This window comes from Salmo salar, chromosome 03 (assembly GCF_965601325.2).
Source record: "Salmo salar chromosome 03, fSalSal1, whole genome shotgun sequence".
Lineage (NCBI taxonomy): Eukaryota > Metazoa > Chordata > Actinopteri > Salmoniformes > Salmonidae > Salmo > Salmo salar.
The window spans coordinates 68721927-68740435 of record NC_138293.1 but is presented as its reverse complement, the minus strand read 5'-3'; the positions used below and the strand labels follow the sequence as shown (position 1 = coordinate 68740435).

At 45.1% G+C, this 18509-nt stretch overlaps 2 protein-coding genes across 2 annotated transcripts; one reads left to right on the top strand and one right to left on the bottom strand.

The window, feature by feature from the left end:
* The first annotated feature begins 788 nt into the window (after positions 1–788).
* On the top strand, positions 789–3743 carry LOC106601217 (GTPase IMAP family member 7-like). Its single transcript, XM_014193245.3, has 2 exons — positions 789–1090; positions 1406–3743. Exons 1-2 carry the CDS (start codon positions 1030–1032, stop codon positions 2443–2445), a joined length of 1101 nt encoding a protein of 366 aa, XP_014048720.1. The 5' UTR covers positions 789–1029; the 3' UTR covers positions 2446–3743.
* Positions 3004–6660, bottom strand: LOC106601218 (ER lumen protein-retaining receptor 3). Its single transcript, XM_014193246.3, has 5 exons — positions 6294–6660; positions 5469–5569; positions 5219–5377; positions 4269–4521; positions 3004–4170 (listed from the first exon to the last, which is right to left on the bottom strand). Exons 1-5 carry the CDS (start codon positions 6382–6384, stop codon positions 4127–4129), a joined length of 648 nt encoding a protein of 215 aa, XP_014048721.1. The 5' UTR covers positions 6385–6660; the 3' UTR covers positions 3004–4126.
* Between the last annotated feature and the right edge of the window lie 11849 nt (positions 6661–18509).

Here is an 18509-nt window from a genome sequence, read left to right as displayed (position 1 = left end):
ATGGTCCGAAAAATTGGGCTTCTGTCTTGTCTCTGTTCAGTCTCGCCCCAGAGGCTCGTCCGTACCAGTCAGTCCTGTCCAGGGTCCTGTTGACAGATAAAAGGTCGGTGCATAAAATGTTGGGGATGGCGGGTTAGTCAACCACAGGAGGGGGTCGGCACCTTAATTGGGGAGGGCGGGTTAGTCAACCACAGGAGAGGGTCGGCACCTTAATTGGGGAGGGCGGGCTCTGGGTAATGTCTGAAGAGGAATAGTTCGAAGGGTATGAAACACATGGTTTCTATGTGTTTGATGCGATTCCATTTGTTCCGTTATTATGAGCCATCCTCCCATCAGCAGCCTCCACTGGAGTCAACCCACGAAGTACTAGTATGTATTTATAGTTTGGCACAGTGCAATTATTTATGACATGTTTACAACCTTAACATCAAAAGTTATGTCACTGATCTTACCTAAAGCTTGCTCTGCCCTCCACTATAATCTCACATAAATTAAGTGATGTGATTTCGATCATTTGTTTTCTCTGCAAATGCCTAGTAATAATAATTTTGTAATAATAGTTTTGTCAGACCAAGAAATAAACACGTCAGGACAAAGCTGTCCCAGTTTATATGACGTCCCACACTTTCCAAATTCAACCTATATACGAATAACAAAATGTAAGCATGAATGGCAAGTTGACAGTGTAGGATCAAAGAACTGATCACAGGTAGGCTTTCAGTGCCAGTTAGTCAGCGCAGACTGGTCGCGTGTGCGAAGGAGAGGGGCGGAAGCTATACTGTTACATGCGCATTATCATAATGACATCATGGTCTGATTGCAGCATTGCATCGTAGATACGGCATGTAAACGGGTGAAAAGAAAAAGGACATGGATACAAATATATTTAATTTCTCAATAAAAAAGACTATCATAAGAATGAGGAAGCGCTGGTAATATATGCAAGTAACGCAACCGAAGAAAGGACCCTATTATTTCAGTGCATATTAGGTATTCCACGGATAATCCATAGTTGCAGCCGTTTTCGCCATGGCTAACTCATGTGGGACAGTGGAGATGGCGTCATTGGAATGTGCTGCCTCGAATCTGGGTGAGAGACTATTGAAACAGTAATAGCCAACTGTCGTTGTTGCTAGCAGGTAGACTTTCCATTGCGCATCAAAAAATATGGCATTTGTATAGCATTTTTTTAACAGCTTCCACCGAAAAGAAACAGCAGCACTCAGAAATCTGTAATGTAGGCTAACTACTTTTCTCAGCCCCCAACCATTATAAATATAATAGACCTACATATTATATGGGTGATAATAGGAAAACAGTAGGCCTATGTCAGATAGTAATTTCAAAGTAGGTTACACTTGTAGATTGGTTAGGTCAGTATAAATTACTGTAATTTGTGTCACAGCATGTGAAGCATCACCGGAGCCTGACAGTGGGGCGCTGAGGATGGTACTGGTGGGGAAGACAGGCACAGGGAGAAGCTCTTCTGGTAACACCATCCTAGGGAGGCAGGCATTCCGGGTGGACATCTCTTCATGTTCTGTAACTGGTCAGTGTGACAGACAGAGTGGAGCTGTGGCTGGGAGGAACCTCACTGTGGTCGACACCCCAGGGTTCTTCAACACGCGCCTCTCCCCTCAGGAGGTGACAGCTGAGGCAGGACGCTGTGTGGTGCTGTCCGCCCCTGGCCCCCACTCCTTCCTGGTGACCCTTCAGCCTGGCAGGTTCACTCAGGAGGAGCGGGATGCCCTGGAATGGGTCAAGGCAACTTTTGGACCAGGAGTCCTCAGATACACAGTAGTACTGTTCACCTGGGGTGACCAGCTTCAGGGAAAAAGCATGGAAGACTTCCTGAAGGAGAGCCAGGAGCTCCAGGAGTTTGTAAGTAGATGTCAAGGGGGATACCATGTCTTTAACAACAGCAACAAGATAACAGACTGCACTCAGGTCACAGAGCTCCTGGAGAAGATAGACAAGATGATGACGCAGAACGGAGGTGGCTGTTACACCAACCTGATGTACCAGGAGGCAGAGAGAGCCATCAGAGAAGTGCAGGAAGGAATTCTGGGAGAGAGAAGGATGACTCCATTGAAGCAGGAGGAGGATGGGGTGAAGACAGGGCCAGAGCCTCAGGGACCGGAGGCAGAGAGAATGAGAAGGAGGGAAGCGGAGGAGAGGAGAAGAGAGGAAGAGGAAGCCAGAAAGAAGGCAGAGAAGTTGTTCTGGTGTGAGCTGGTGTCTGCCCTGGGAAAGGGGGCGGCAGAGGGAGCTGGAGTAACAAGCAAAGGGAAAGGGAAAGCAGTGAAAAAGGTTAAGGCGATAGAGAGGGCAGCAGCTTTGGCTACCACACCGCTGTCAATCACATCAGCTGCCAAAGTGGTGGGAGGAGCTGTGAGAGAGGGAAGTAAAGTGCTTTACAAACACCGCAAAACTCTCCTACACTGACGGGGACTTTTAATATCCACTATTATTCACTGTATGGTGCTGGGTTATCAGGTAGAAGATGAGGGTCTTAAATAACCAGTATGTTTTTTCTGTCTCTAAAGTGGAAATTAGTTTTTACACACTTATTTATCACTCAAATGTGTTCTTTGAAAAATTATCACAATGACTTCATAAGGCGGGCTTGCTAAAGAGCGCAGATGCACTTTCTTCCATTGTCAGTCATAGTTGATTAAGCTATTATTGCACTAACACATGGAGGTAAATGAACAGAAAGTGAATAACAGTTGATAGAATGCAATTGCAGTGTAATACCACTGTAATGGAACTGTAACCATCATCCTGCATAGAAGCCCAGCCCTGACAGTTGAAGTGATGCTATTTGTCCAGGTTGTCATAGTGCCACAGGAGTAAACAAGCATTCATTATTGAATACTCAATAGAAAAGTAAACTGTGCTGTGAATTTTTGAATGGTGTGAATCGTTAGTGTGAGTATGCAGGAGTAAACATCCTGGTGTGATGAAACACAATTTAAAGTAATCAACACGAAGAACCTGATGAACCAGTAAAGATACCTTTTACTGACCTGATTTACAAATGATGAAGGTTCTTTGTATTAAAATGTTGATCATTACAACATGGGCACCACAGTTGTAAAAGTTTGGCACACATATACAAATTTAGTAGTACCAAGATACTTAGTGTAAGTACCTTTCCATTTTGTTGAAGCATTAATCTGCCTTTGCCATTGTAATCCTGGTTCCAAAATGTTGTCTATAAATGTTGAGATATGAATGAACTCTAGTTAGTGAGAAATAACTGTTGATGCCTCATCAAATACAAAATATATTTTGTTTGAACTGTGACATCACACACATGTGTATTCGTTTTGCTTAATGAAATGCATTAATATTAAAGGAATAGAAATGACTGGTAAAATCAAAGTACAGAATACAACGTATTTAAGTAGAACCTTGGCCCCGTCAAGAAGTGGACAGATATAAGTTGCATACATGACAGTGCGTTCTGTATGGCATCTCCATGGACTTATTTTCAGAAAGGGAAGAACATAGCATAACTCTTGACAAGGATGGCAAATATCACCCATAGCAGCCTAAATACAAGACTCTCAATGAGCTCTGCTTGGTGAAACAATGTAAGCCTTGAAGGTTGGTCACTGTTATATATAGAAATTGTGAAAAGACAGGAAAGCAGAACAAATGTCTCACATATATACAATGTTTACACCATTTTGATGTAATAAGACATTCAAAATATACCATTTACTAGAAAAGAAAAATTAAGGCACAAACTCTATTGGACTAATTCAAGCGGGAAAATATCTGCTTCCATGAAAAAAAGTATAATAAAATAAAAATTCCCACAGTATTTAATTTGCTCAATTCCCATTAACATTCAGTTCCACACACAAAAACATAGGACAAAGTTCTTTGGTAATTTTAGTCTAGGGAAAAGCACACATTCACTAAGGCTAAACAACAAACACACCAGGTACCAACAACACGACGGTTGCCCTCTGGGTACAGTATATACCCCCCCCGGGGTATACAGGGGGTACTGTGACACTGCAGACTGTAGTCCATTACTAAGTATGATTGGAGGGCAGAGGTGCTGTCAGTTACTGAACTGCTCAACTGTCGCTTATAAAACAGCACTGACTCTTTAGATGTGCATGGGCAGGGACATCTTTCCACTTCCTCTGAGCACTGGAGAGGGACAAAGGCAAAGAGGGAAGGGTAAATGGGATGAAATATGTACTAGAAATATAATACAAAGTCAAAATCACTCCCTGGCTCATACTTACCCCTGGTAACGTAAAGGTAGAAGAAGTCACAGTAGAAAATCGTCTGCACCACACCGGACACCACAGCAATCTGATCAAAGAAGCCCTCGGTGTGGTAGCGCCACACCCAGTTGGCCAGGTACAGGGCTCGGTAGAGACCCAGTGAGAACAGATAGTGGGTGGTGATGGACTCTGCCTCGCCGGTCTTGGTGATCATGAAGAGCTGGGGCAAGATGGCCACTGACTCCAGGTAGATGGAGAAGGTCCACATGATCTGTGCACCAAAGATATGCATTCAATCAAGTATGAGGTCTGACATGCACATGTACAAACACATCAAGGGACCCTTTACCAGTCAAGTTGAGACTTCTAGGCCAATATTCCACAAAAGCAAATATTTGGGGTTTTAGTTGCCCCTCATTTACATTATCTATACCATGATGTGATATAATAGCTAATTAAATTATATAGCTAACTAACAAAATAAAGGAAATGCTTGAGTAAATGAGGGATACAAAGTATATTGAAAGCTGGTGCTATTAAACCATCTCCTCATGCTTAGGGTCATGTATTGAAATGCCCAGTTGCCCATTATTTTGGCCATCATGGCTAGAAGAGCTCTCAATGACTTGAAAAGAGGGTTCCCTAAGGGGGGTTTGAAGGGTGTGTGTGTGTCTCAGTCACCAGATCTCAACACAATTGAACACTTATGAGAGATTCTGGAGCGGTGCCTAAGATGCATTTTCCACCACCATCGACAAAACACCAAATGACAGAATTTCTTGTGGAAGAATGGCGTCGCATCACTCCAATAGAGTTCAGGACACTTGTAGAATCTATGCCAAAGTGCATTTAAGCAGTTCTGGCGGCTTGTGGTGGCCCAACGCCCTATTATGACACTTTAAGTTGGTGTTTTCTTTATTTTGGCAGTTACCTGTATGTTCAGTATGTATTGAACATGGCACATTTACCTCCAGAGGGGCAAATGCATAGTTTTCCAGGAAGGAAAGCCCAGCCACAGGCACAAGTAGGAACTCAACACGGAATGAGTCACTCTCTGAGTCGAAGGTGCTCCTGAAGCGCATGTAGATCAGGTACACAGTGGCATATGCCAAAGCCAGGAACACCACCTGAGCACACAAGACAGCAGGAAGGAGTTTAGTTTAGAACACAAATCATTGATTGGTTGGCTTCTTTGTAGGATACTATCGTCTACCTTACCTTCATAACTGTGTTGTAGATGGAGATTACGCTAGTGAACAGGTCCAAGTATCTTGTAGTGAAGACTAATGCAAAAAGCACCTGAGACTTCCCAGAAATACCTGCAGAAACACACAACAGTCATTAATCTCACGTATCGGGTGGCAGGTAGCTTAGTGGTTAGAGCGTTGGGCCAGTAACCGAAAGGTTGCTAGATCGAATCCCTGAGCTGACAAGGTGAAAAAAAAAGTGTCATTCTGACCCCGAATAAGGCACTGTTCCTAGGCCGTCATTGTAAAACAAGAATTTGTTCTTAACTGACTTGCCTAGTTAAATAAAAAATATTCAACAATTTCATGAGCTGGGGATGGCAAAACATCATCAATGCGGATATCTGAGGTATGGTTAGACTGAACTCTTTGCCACGTAACATTCTTGTGCGTCGAAGTAGACAAGTCGAATTGATTTACTCTCTAACCAATTATAATCGTTGTTATATTGTTGCAACAAAGTAACAAATTAACTGTTGAGTGCTCGGTGGCATGACATGATGTGAGCGTTGCAGACCCAGTACTAGGAGTGTGAGGTCAACTTCCCAACTGAGATGGACAGATGCATTACTTTTCCCTTGCCTGGCTACCACGGATGTTAGTTTCTTCTCATAAATGAAGTAGGCCTATTTAGCGAACATAGAGCAGCGGGATAATTCAGTTTGAGTCGTCAGGCAATGTGTTCCCAAGTTTGTTAAACAGATATTAGGCCTATGCATGAGCAAATCAATAAATCATTAACAGCAAGACTTCCCTGTAAACAACTGCATATCAAATAATCCCACTGTCAACATACCAGCACAGGATTTGGACCTCCATATCTTCATAAATAGAATGACGATAGCAACGAGATGTGACACGTCACCGGCTAAACGGAAGATATTCATAGTGTTGTTTTGCTATTCTAAAAAGAAAGAGCCGAAATATTGGTACAAGTCAAAATAATAACGTATGTAAAATGAGACTCCTCAACAAAAAAAAAAGCCCAAATAACTCCAATGTTCCCAAATGTTATGTCCTCTTGTTCTTTGGAAATCACTACAAATGCTCATAAATGTTCATTCTAGATATTCTGCATAGGGATTCCTCTGCAGCACTGTCCGCAAAGGGCTGGTAAAGTTGGTCAGACCTGTGGCGGTGACGTGGCTGCCAGTTTCTGCAAAATCCGTATTGCCTCTGGCGCTCAAATTACAGCCAGACTGGGGCGTGAAAGCATGAGCACTGAAGTGGGCTGTCACTAAGAAATAGTCCATCTGTGACCTTCTTCAACAGCAGATGGAGACAAATAGCAGTAAGTAAACCGTTTATTTTACAGGACTATCTCTCGATATAAAACGACATTATTATGTAGTATTGGTTGTGGCCAATAACTCCATCATTATCCATCCCCATAGACTCATGATTGTAGGCCTAAATGCTTGGGAAATTCATGTTTATATAAGGTACCCCATCTGCTTCAATGATAAAGTGTTGGCTGCGATTAGCATTATGTTTTGGCTTAATAGTCTTGTTCACCAGTTAAGAAGAAGCCTGGCATATAGTTTAGCCTACTATGTCCTAACTAGTGTTGCAAACGGTCGGAAACCTTCGGGTAAATTTCAGGAATTTTTCGGGAAATTTTCCATGGGAAGTTAAGCCCGGGAATTTGGGGAATTTTGCTTAAATTCATCAAAAATGTTTTTTGTGGGATACACATAAGGCAATTATAGGTCTTGTGACATGTTTTGGTTAAACTATCCCCAATTCAATGGAATTGCAACCCTCTGCATGCACAGTGCATTCTTCCATCACATGTACAGCTGATTCTCAAGATCTTGCACACTAATGAGATGCTATTGAGTCCACACTACTACACTGTCTGAGCCAAGGACTACATGCTTTCTGGTAAGTTTTCATTACAGTACTGGGTGGGGTGAATATATTTTATATGACAGGCATGATTTTTTGTTAACTAGTAAATAGTAGTCTACAGCAAAGTTTTTTTTATTTCACCTTTATTTAACCAGGTAGGCCAGTTGAGAACAAGTTCTCGTTTACAACTGTAACCTGGCCAAGATAACACAAAGCAGTGTGACACACACAACAACACATGGTATAAACAAACGTACAGTCCAATAACACAATAGAAAAAAAAGTCTATACACGGTGTGTGCAAATGGCGTGAGGTGGTAAGGCAATAAATAGGCCATAGTGGCGAAGTAATTACAATTTAGCAAATTAACACTGGAGTGATAGATGTGCAGATGATGATGTGCAAGTAGAAGTACTGGTGTGCAGATGAGCAAAAAAGTTAATAAAAACAACATGGGGATGAGGTAGGTAGATTGGATGGGCTATATACAGATGGGCTGTGTACAGCTGCAGCGACCGGTTAGCTGCTCAGATAGCTGATGTTTAAAGTTAGTGAGGGAGATATAAGTCTCCAACTTCAGCGATTTTTGCAATTCGTTCCAGTCATTGGCAGCAGAGAACTGGAAGGAAAGGCAGCCAAAGGTGGTGTTGGCTTTGGGGATGACCAGTGAAATATACCTGCTGGAGCGCGTGCTACCGGGTGGGTGTTGTTATGGTGACCAGTGAGCTGAGCTAAGGCGGAGCTTTACCCAGCAAAGACCTATAGATGACCTGGAGCCAGTGGGTCTGGCGACGAATAAGTAGCGAGGGCAGCCGACGAGAGCATACAGGTCGCAGTGGTGGGTAGTATATGGGGCTTTGGTGACAAAACGGATGGCACTGAGATAGGCTGCATCCAGTTTGCGGAGTAGAGTGTTGGAGGCTATTTTGTAAATTACATCGCGAAGTCGAGGATTGGTAGGATAGTCAGTTTTACGAGGGTATGTTAGGCGGTGTGAGTGAGTCGGCCCGAGAATTGAACCCTGAGAAAAAGAGTCGGCCCGAGAATTGAACCCTGTGGTACCCCCATAGAAACTGCCAGAGTTCCGGACAACAGGCCCTCCGATTTGACACACTGAACTCTATCTAAGAAGTAGTTGGTGAACCAGGCGAGGCAGTCATTTGAGAAACCAAGGCTGTTGAGTCTGCCAATATGTAAGGGCTGTTGTGAGAGAGAGTAGACCAAGGTGCAGCGGAGTTAGTGTTCATCATGATATTTAATTTAATAAAGAACACTACACAAAACAAAATGAGAAAACTGACAGCCAAACAGTCCTGTCAGGTGCAAAACACTAACAGAAACAATTACCCACAAAACCCAAAGGAAAAACATGCTCCTTATGTGTGACTCCCAATCAGCAACAATGAGCTTCAGCTGTGCCTGATTGGGAGCCACACACGGCCCAAAACAAAGAAATACAAAAACATAGAAAAAATAACATAGAACGCCCACCCAATGTAACACCCTGGCCTAACCAAAATAAAGAACAAAAACCCCTCTCTATGGCCAGGGCGTTACAGTACCCCCTCCCCAAGGTGCGGACTCCGGCCGCAAAACCTGACACTGAAGGGGAGGGTCCGGGTGGGCCTTCTTACGGCGGCGGCTCAGGTGCGGGACGTGGCCTCTGTTCCACCCTTGGCGTCGCCCTCTTAGGTGGCGCACCTGGCCGCGCCGAAGGTCTGGTGGGCGACCCTGACTGCGCCTGGCTGGCGGGCGGCCCTGGTTGCGCCCGGCTGGCGGGCGGCGATGGCTGCGCCCGGCTGGCGGGCGGCGATGGCTGCGCCCGGCTGGCGGGCGGCGATGGCTGCGCCCGGCTGGCGGGCGTCCCTGGCTGCGCCCGACTGGCGGGCGTCCCTGGCTGCGCCCGGCTGGCGGGCGACCCTGGCGGCTCCGGCGGCACTGACCCAGGATTCACCAGGCTGGGGAGATATGAAGGAGGCCTGGCCCTGGGCGCAGGCACAGGACTCACCAGTCTGGCGGGCGGCTCTGGCGGCTCCGGCGGCTCCGGGCTGGCGGGCGGCTCTGGCGGCTCTGGCCCAGGATTCACCAGGCTGGGGAGACATGAAGGAGGCCTGGCCCTGGGCACAGGCACAGGACTCACCAGGCTGGGGAGACATGAAAGAGGCCTGGCCCTAGGCGTAGGCATAGGACTCACCGGGCTGGCAGGCGGCTCTGACTGCTCTGGACAGGCGGGCGGCTCTGGCGGCTCCGGACAGGCGGGCGGCTCTGGCGGCTCCAGACAGGCGGGCGGCTCTGGCGGCTCCAGACAGGCGGGCGGCTCTGGCGGCTCCAGACAGGCGGGCGGCTCTGGCGGCTCCAGACAGGCGGGCGGCTCTGGCGGCTCCAGACAGGCGGGCGGCCCTGGCGGCTCCAGACAGGCGTGCGGCTCTGGCGGCTCCAGACAGGCGGGCGGCTCTGGCGGCTCTGGACTGGCGGGCACAGGACTGACCAGGATGGGGAGACCTACTGGAGGCTTGGTCCGTGGAGCAGGCACAGGACTGACCAGGATGGGGAGACCCACTGGAGGCCTGGTCCGAGGAGCAGGCACAGGACTGACCAGGATGGGGAGACCCACTGGAGGCCTGGTCCGAGGAGGAGGCACAGGACTGACCAGGATGGGGAGACCCACTGGAGGCCTGGTCCATGGAAGCGACACAGGAGAGACCAGGATGGGGAGACCCACTGGAGGCCTGGTCCGTGGAGCAGGCACAGGACTGACCAGGAATGGGGAGACATGCAGGAGGCCTGGTTCTGGGCGCGGGCACAGGATAGACCGGGTCCTGAAGACGCACTGGAGGTCTAGAGCGCACGGCCTGCACAACCCGTCCTGGCTCGATGCCCAATCTCCCCCGGCAGATGTTAGGAGCTGGGATGTAACGCACCGGGCTCTCCACACGTACTGGGGACACCGTGCACTTTACTGCATAACACGGTGCCTGACCAGTACTACGTTGCCTCCTGTAAGCACGGGGAGCTGGTTCAGGTCTCCAACCTGACTCTGCCACACTCCCCGTGTGCCCCCCCCCCCCCCCAAAAAAAATTGGGGCTGCCTCTCGGGCTTCCTTGCCAGCCGTGTTCCCTCATACCGTTGGTCCTTCTTTCCTGCTGCCTCCACTCTTCTGAGTGCCTCTACCTGTTCCCATGGGAGGCGATCCCTTCCGACCAGGATCTCTTCCCAAGTGTAGGATCCCTTGCCGTCCAGGATGTCCTCCCATGTCCAGTCCTTTCTCTCCCTGGTCCAGGATCCTTGCTCCTCCTGGCGCTGCTCTTTCCTCCGCTGCTTGGTCCGTTGTTGGTGGGTAATTCTGTAAGGGCTGTTGTGAGAGAGAGTAGACCAAGGTGCAGCGGAGTTAGTGTTCATCATGATATTTAATTTAATAAAGAACACTACACAAAACAAAATGAGAAAACTGACAGCCAAACAGTCCTGTCAGGTGCAAAACACTAAAAGAAACAATTACCCACAAAACCCAAAGGAAAAACATGCTCCTTATGTGTGACTCCCAATCAGCAACAACGAGCTTCAGCTGTGCCTGATTGGGAGCCACACACGGCCCAAAACAAAGAAATACAAAACATAGAAAAAATAACATAGAACGCCCACCCAATGTAACACCCTGGCCTAACCAAAATAAAGAACAAAAACCCCTCTCTATGGCCAGGGCGTTGCACAATAAGAATACGGTGATTGACAGAGTCGAAAGCCTTGGCCAGGTCGATGAAGACGGCTGCACAGTACTGTCTTTTATCGATGGCGGTTATGATATTGTTTAATACCTTGAGCATGGCTGAGGTGCACCCGTGACCAGCTCGGAAACCAGATTGCACAGCGGAGAAGGTACGTGGGATTCGAAATGGTCAGTAATCTGTTTATTAACTTGGCTTTCGAAGACTTTAGAAAGGCAGGGCAGGATGGATATAGGTCTGTAACAGTTTGGGTCTAGACTGTCACCCCCTTTGAAGAGGGGAATGACCGCGGCAGCTTTCCAATCTTTAGGGATCTCGGACGATACGAAAGTGAGGTTGAACAGACTGGTAATAGGGGTTGCAACAATGGCGGTGGATAATTTAATAGAGGGTCCAGCGAGGGTCCAGATAAGAGAGGGTCCAGATTGTCTAGCCCAGCTGATTTGTACGGGTCCAGGTTTTACAGCTCTTTCAGAACATCTGCTATCTGGATTTTGGTGAAGGAGAAGCTGGGGAGGCTTGGGCAAGTAGCTGCGGGGAGTGCGGAGCTGTTGGCCGGGGTTGGGGTAGCCAGGAGGAAAGCATGGCCAGCCGTAGAGAAATGCTTCTTGAAATTCTCGATTATCGTGGATTTATCAGTGGTAAAAGTGTTTCCTAGCCTCAGTGCAGTGGACAGCTGGGAGGAGGTGCTCTTATTCTCCATGGACTTTACAGTGTCCCAAAACTTTTTGGAGTTAGAGGATGCAAATTTCTGTTTGAAAAAGCTAGCCTTTGCTTTCCTGACTGACTGCGTGTATTGGTTCCTGACTTCCCTGAAAAGTTGCATATCCCGGGGACTATTCGATACTAGTGCAGTCCTCCACAGGATGTTTTTGTGCTGGTCGAGGGAAGTCAGGTCTGGAGTGAACCAAGGGCTATATCTGGTCTTAGTTCTACATTTTTTGAAAGGGGCATGCTTTTTTAAGGTGGTGAGGAGATTACTTTTAAAGAACGACCAGGCATCCTCTATTGACAGGATGAGGTCAATATCCTTCCAGGATACATGGGCCAGGTCGATTAGAAAGACCTGCTCGGAGAAGTGTTTTAGGGAGCGTTTGACAGTGATGAGGGGTTGTCGTTTGACCGCAGACCCATAGCAGATGCAGGCAATGAGGCAGTGATCGCTGCGATCCTGATTGAAAACAGCAGAAGTGTATTTGGAGGGCAAATTGGTCAGGATAATATCTATGAGGGTGCCCATGTTTACGGATTTTGGGTTATACCTGGTGGGTTCCTTGATAATTTGTGTGAGAGGGCATCTAGCTTAGATTGTAGGACTGCCAGGGTGTTAAGCATATCCCAGTTTAGGTCACCTAACAGAACAAACTCTGGAGATAGATATGTGTTTAAATCATTTCTAACTTGTTAACAATTTTTGCTAGTTAGTTTCTGCTACCATGTGGGTTTTAGCTTGCTTGAGCCTGCTAACTGAGGAGTGTTAATTCACCTGTTTCCATACATGTTTCATTTTAAAACATTTATCTTACAAAGGAGTTGTTTAATCTAACTGCTTTTCTAATCTTTACAGGAAAATGCCATGGGCACTATCTGATGTGTGGAGACATTTCACTGCACTACATTAGTAGAAGGAAAAGTTTTGTACATTTGCAAACACTGTGCCAAATCATATGTGAAGAATGCAACAAAGATGCAGAATCATCTGGACAAGTACATAAAGTTCCCTCAGCGCTCACAACAAGCAACCTCTGACAAAAGTCCCTCTACTTCTATTTGAGGTGAAAATGATGAATCTGATACCTTATCGATAGCAACAGCTCATGGTTCTCCAGAAATACAACGTTTTTTTACTCAATGGAGGAACGTAGTCAGAGAAATGCTGATGAATGTCTTGCTCGAGCTGTGTATGCAACTGGTTCACCTCTGATGCTCACAGGCAATGTGTATTGGAAGAGATTTCTGAATGTTCTTCGCCCAGCATACACTCCTCCAACCAGACATGCTTTATCTACTCATTTGCTGGATGCAGAGTTCAGCAGAGTTCAAGTGAAGGTCAAGAAAATCATAGAGAAAGCAGACTGTATTGCAATTATCTCTGATGGGTGGTCGAATGTTCTTGGGCAAGGAATAATTAACTACATCATCTCCACCCCTTAACCAGTATACTACAAGAGCACAGACACAAGGGACAACAGACACACCGGTCTCTACATTGCAGATGAGCTGAAGGCAGTCATCAATGACCTTGGACCACAGAAGGTATTTGCACTGCTGACAGACAATGCTGCAAACATGAAGGCTGCTTGTTCTAAAGTGGATGAGTCCTACCCTCGCATCACACCCATTGGCTGTGCTGCTCATGCATTGAATCTGCTCCTCAAAGACATCATGGCACTGAAAACAATGGATACACTCTACAAGGGAGCCAAGGAAATGGTTAGGTATGTGAAGGGTCATCAAGTTATAGCAGCAATCTATCTCACCAAGCAAAGTGAGAAGAATAAGACCACCACATTGAAGCTGCCCAGCAACACCCGTTGGGGTGGTGTTGTCATCATGTTTGACTGTCTCCTGGAGGGGAAGGAGTCTTCAAGAAATGGCCATATCACAGTCTGCCGATATGGACAGCCCCATCAAGAGGATCCTCCTGGATGATGTATTTTGGGAGAGAGTGGTAAGCAGCCTGAAACTCCTGAAACCTATAGCAGTAGCCGTTGCACGGATTGAGGGAGACAATGCCATCCTGTCTGATGTTCAGACTCTGCTTGCAGATGTAAGAGAATAAATCCGTATTGCCCTGCCCACTTCACTGTTGCTCCAAGCAGAGGAAACTGCAGTTCTGAAATACATCAAAAAGCGTGAAGACTTCTGCCAGAAGCCCATATACGCCGCAGCGTACATGTTGGACCCCAAATATGCTGGCAAGAGCATCCTGTCTGGTGCAGAGATCAGCAAGACCTATGGTGTCATCACTACCGTGTCTCGCCACCTTGGCCTGGATGAGGGCAAGGTTCTTGGCAGTCTGGCGAAGTACACTTCCAAGCAAAGGCTTTGGGATGGAGATGCAATATGGCAGTTGTGCCAACATATCTCATCAGCCACCTGGTGGAAGGGACTTTGTGGATCTGAGGCTCTTTCCCCTGTTGGCTCCACCATCCTCCAAATTCTACCAATATCAGCCGCCTCAGAGCGCAACTGGTCCTTGTTTGGGAACACACTCACCAAAGCACGCAACAGGCTGACCTATACAATGGTTGAAAAATTGGTCGCCATTCGGGCAAATTTGAGGCTTTTTGAGCCTGACAATGAGCCATCCTCAATAAGGTTGGAAAGTGACAGTGAAGATGAGGCCTCAGAGTCTGATGTTCAAGAGTTGGACATTGAGGAGGTCCAGGGAGAAGACATGGAAGCCTGAGAGGAAGACAACCAAAGCTTTAGTTTCTAGACTATCAATGTTGAAAACATTTTTGGGAGATGCGATGGCTCGTTGGGGATCTTTCAATATTCCCTTACTTTTGTTGTTCAGTGAAATCATCCCATGTGAAGAGTCAACTCGTTTAATTTAAGTTCAATTCGTAAACATTTTATTTAATTTTTCTATTGGAAGGATTTAATAATTTGCAATTATGTCTACTTATGATAAGGTAAAAGGTTTATGTTTCTGTCTCCATATGATATGGTAAATATATCCAATGCAAAAAAACATCTACATTAAAATTGTATTAATATTAATTTGCAAATATTTCCATTAATTTCCATACATTCCCGTTAATTCCCACGGAAAGTTTCCACCTCTGAATATTTCCCAAAATGTGCAACCCTAGTCCTAACCCATGCCACATACACTTTAAGTATGTGGACACCCCTTCAAATTAGTGGATTCAGCTATTTCAGCTACAAATCAAATCACATTTTTGGATTCAGCTATTTCAGCTACACCCGTTGCTGACAGGTGTATAAAGTCAAGCACATAACCATGCAATCTCCATTGACAAATATTGGCAGTAGAATGGCCTTACTGAATAGCTCAATGACTTTCAACGTGGCACCATCATAGGAAGCCACCATTCCAACAAGTCAGTTTGTTAAATTTCTGCCCTGCTAGAGCTGCCCCGGTCAAATGTAAGTGCTGTTATTGTAAAGTGGAAACTTCTAGGAGCAGAACGGGACCGCCGAGTGCTGAATCACGTAGTATGTAAAAATCACCTGTCCTCGCTTGCAACACTCACTGCCGAGTTCCAAACTGGGAGCTTAATGAAATGGGTTTCCATGGCCGAACAGCCGCACACAAGCCTAATATCATCACGTGCAATGCAGAGCGTCGGCTGGAGTGGTGTAAAGCTCAGCATCATTGGACTCTGGAGCAATGGAAACGCGTTCTCTGGAGTGATGAGTCACACTTCACTATCTGGCAGTCCGACGGACAAATCTGGGTTTGGCGGATGCCAGGAGAACGCTATCTGCCCCAATGCATAGTGACAACTGTAAGGTTTGGTGGAGGAGGAATAATGGTCTGGGGCTGTTTTTCATGGTTCGGGCTAGTCGTCTTAGTTCCAGTGAAGGGAAATCATAACGCTACAGCATACAGTGACATTCTAGATGTTTCTGTGCTTCAAACTTTGTGTCAACAGTTTGGGGAAGGACCTTTCCTGTTTCAGCACGACTAAGCCCCCGTGCACAAAGCGAGGTCCATACAGAAATGGTTTGTCATGATTGGTGTGGAAGTTGTCTGGCCTGCACAGAGCCCTGACCTCAACTAGAGGTCGACCGATTATGATTTTTCAGCGCCGATACCGGTACCGATTATTGGAAGGCCAAAATAAAGCCGATCCCGATTAATCGGCCGATTTTTATATATATATTTGTAATAATGACAATTACAACAATACTGAATGAACATTTATTTTAACTTAATATAATACATCAATAAAATCAATTTAGTCTCAAATAAATAATGAAACATGTTTAATTTGGTTTAAATAATGCAAAAACAAAGTGTTGGAGAAGAAAGTAAAAGTGCAATATGTGCCATGTAAAAAAGCTAACGTTTAAATTCCTTACTCAGAACATATGAAGGCTAGTGGTTCCTTTTAACATGAGTCTTCAATATTCCCAGATACGAAGTTTTAGGATGTAGTTATTATAGGACTATTTCTCTCTATACCATTTGTATTTCATATACCTTTGACTATTGGATGTTCTAATAGGTACTTTAGTATTGCCAGCCTAATCTCGGGAGTTGATAGGCTTGAAGTCATAAACAGCGCAATGCTTGAAGCACAGCGAAGAGCTGCTGGCAAATGCAGGGCAGTGCTGTTTGAATGAATGCTTACGAGCCTGCTGGTGCCTACCACCGCTCAGTCAGACTGCTCTATCAAATCATAGACTTAATTATAATATAATAACACACAGAAAAACAAGCCTTAGGTCATTAATATGGTCAAATCCGGAAACTATCATTTTGAAAACAAACCGTTTATTCTTTCAGTGAAATACGGAACCGTTCCGTATTTTATCTAACGGGTGGCATCCCTAAGTCTAAATATTGCTGTTACATTACACAACCTTCAATGTTATGTCATAATTATGTACAATTCTGGCAAATTAATTACGGTCTTTGTTAGGAAGAAATGGTCTTCACACAGTTCGCAACGAGCCAGGCGGCCCAAACTGCTGCATATACCCTGACTCTGCTTGCACAGAACGCAATAGAAGTGACACAATTTTCCTAGTTAAAAGAAATTCATGTTAGCAGGCAATATTAACTAAATATGCAGGTTTAAAATATATACTTGTGTAATGATTTTAAGAAAGGCATTGATGTTTATGGTTAGGTACACATTGGTGCAACGACAGTGCTTTTTTCGCGAATGTGCTTGTTAAATCACCCATTTGGCGAAGTAGACTGTGATTCAATGATAAATTAACAGGCACCGCATCGATTACATGCAACGCAGGACAAGCTAGATAAACTAGTAATATCATCAACCATGTGTAGTTAACTACTGATTATGTTAAGATTTATCGTTTTTTTATAAGATAAGTTGAATGCTAGCTAGCATCTTACCTTGGCTCCTTGCTGCACTCGCATAACAGGTAGTCAACTTGCCACGCAGTCTCATCCTGGAGTGCAATATAATCGGCCATAATCGGTGTCCAAAAATACCGATTACCGATTGTTATGAAAACGTGAAATCGGCCCTAATTAATCGCCCATTCCGTTAAATCGGTCGACCTCTAACCTCAACCCCATCGAACACCTTTGGGATGAATTGGAGTGCCAACTGCAAGACAGGCCTAATCGTCCAACATCAGTGCCCGACCTCACTAATGCTCTTGTGGCTGAATGGAAGCAAGTCCCTGCAGCATTGTTTCAACATCTAGTGGAAAGCCTTCCCAGAAAAGTGGAGGCTGTTATAGCAGCAAAGCGGGGAACAACTCCATATTAATGCCCATGATTTTGGAATGAGATGTTCGACGAGCAGGTGTCCACATACTTTTGGTCATGTAGTGTACTTTGTCTTGCATTCTTTTTACTTTCTTTGTTATACTTCTATACAAAACACACGGTTTGCAGAGTCCTGACAATGTTTAACCTTTTCTTTTTAGCTTTCAACTGTTTATGACACATAATGACAAGTGAGAGCTCATCATTTTGTTTCCATGTTTTGTGTAATGCTTTGAACTACTTACTATCTCCATCTCCCTGGTTCAACTCTTCATCCCTCTATATTTATCTCCTCCACCTCCCTGCCTACCCTACAATCCTCTTAAATATCTGAATCATCGTCAAAACTAATCACCACCCTCTTCTTGCTTGGCACCCCTCACCCTCCCTTCCTGTTCCCCTGCTCCTAAATTATTGTTCCTGTGTCCAGCAGTGTGATTATAATCCACTCCCTCTGTCTCTCCGTCTGTCGCAAGTCATTGCCCTCCATCATTCCCCTGTAGCAAATGGAAAAACTTCTCCTGAGGATCTAAGTGCTAAGTCCTGAAGTAATAGCAGAGCAAAAACATGTCTGTGTGTTTCAAAGGGACAATTGTGAGTGTATAGTTAGTTGTGTGTTCTAGTGTCTATATCGTCTTATTCTTCAATGACATTACTTATTTGCCAAATATATTGCTCTGGTATTACTGAGTTATTACTTCGTTATGTTTGTTGTAAAGATAGACATTGAGCATACAGTATATGACCTGTTCATAAACATGTCCAACTGTCCTGTTACAAGTATGAAGGGATAAACATTAGAGATAATATAAAGTTATATGAAGGGATAAACATTAGAGATAACATAAAGGTATATGAAGGGATAAACATTATAGATAACATAAAGGTATATGAAAGGATAAACATTATAGATAACATAAAGGTATATAAAAGGATAAACATTATAGATAACATAAAGGTATATGAAGGGATAAACATTATAGATAACA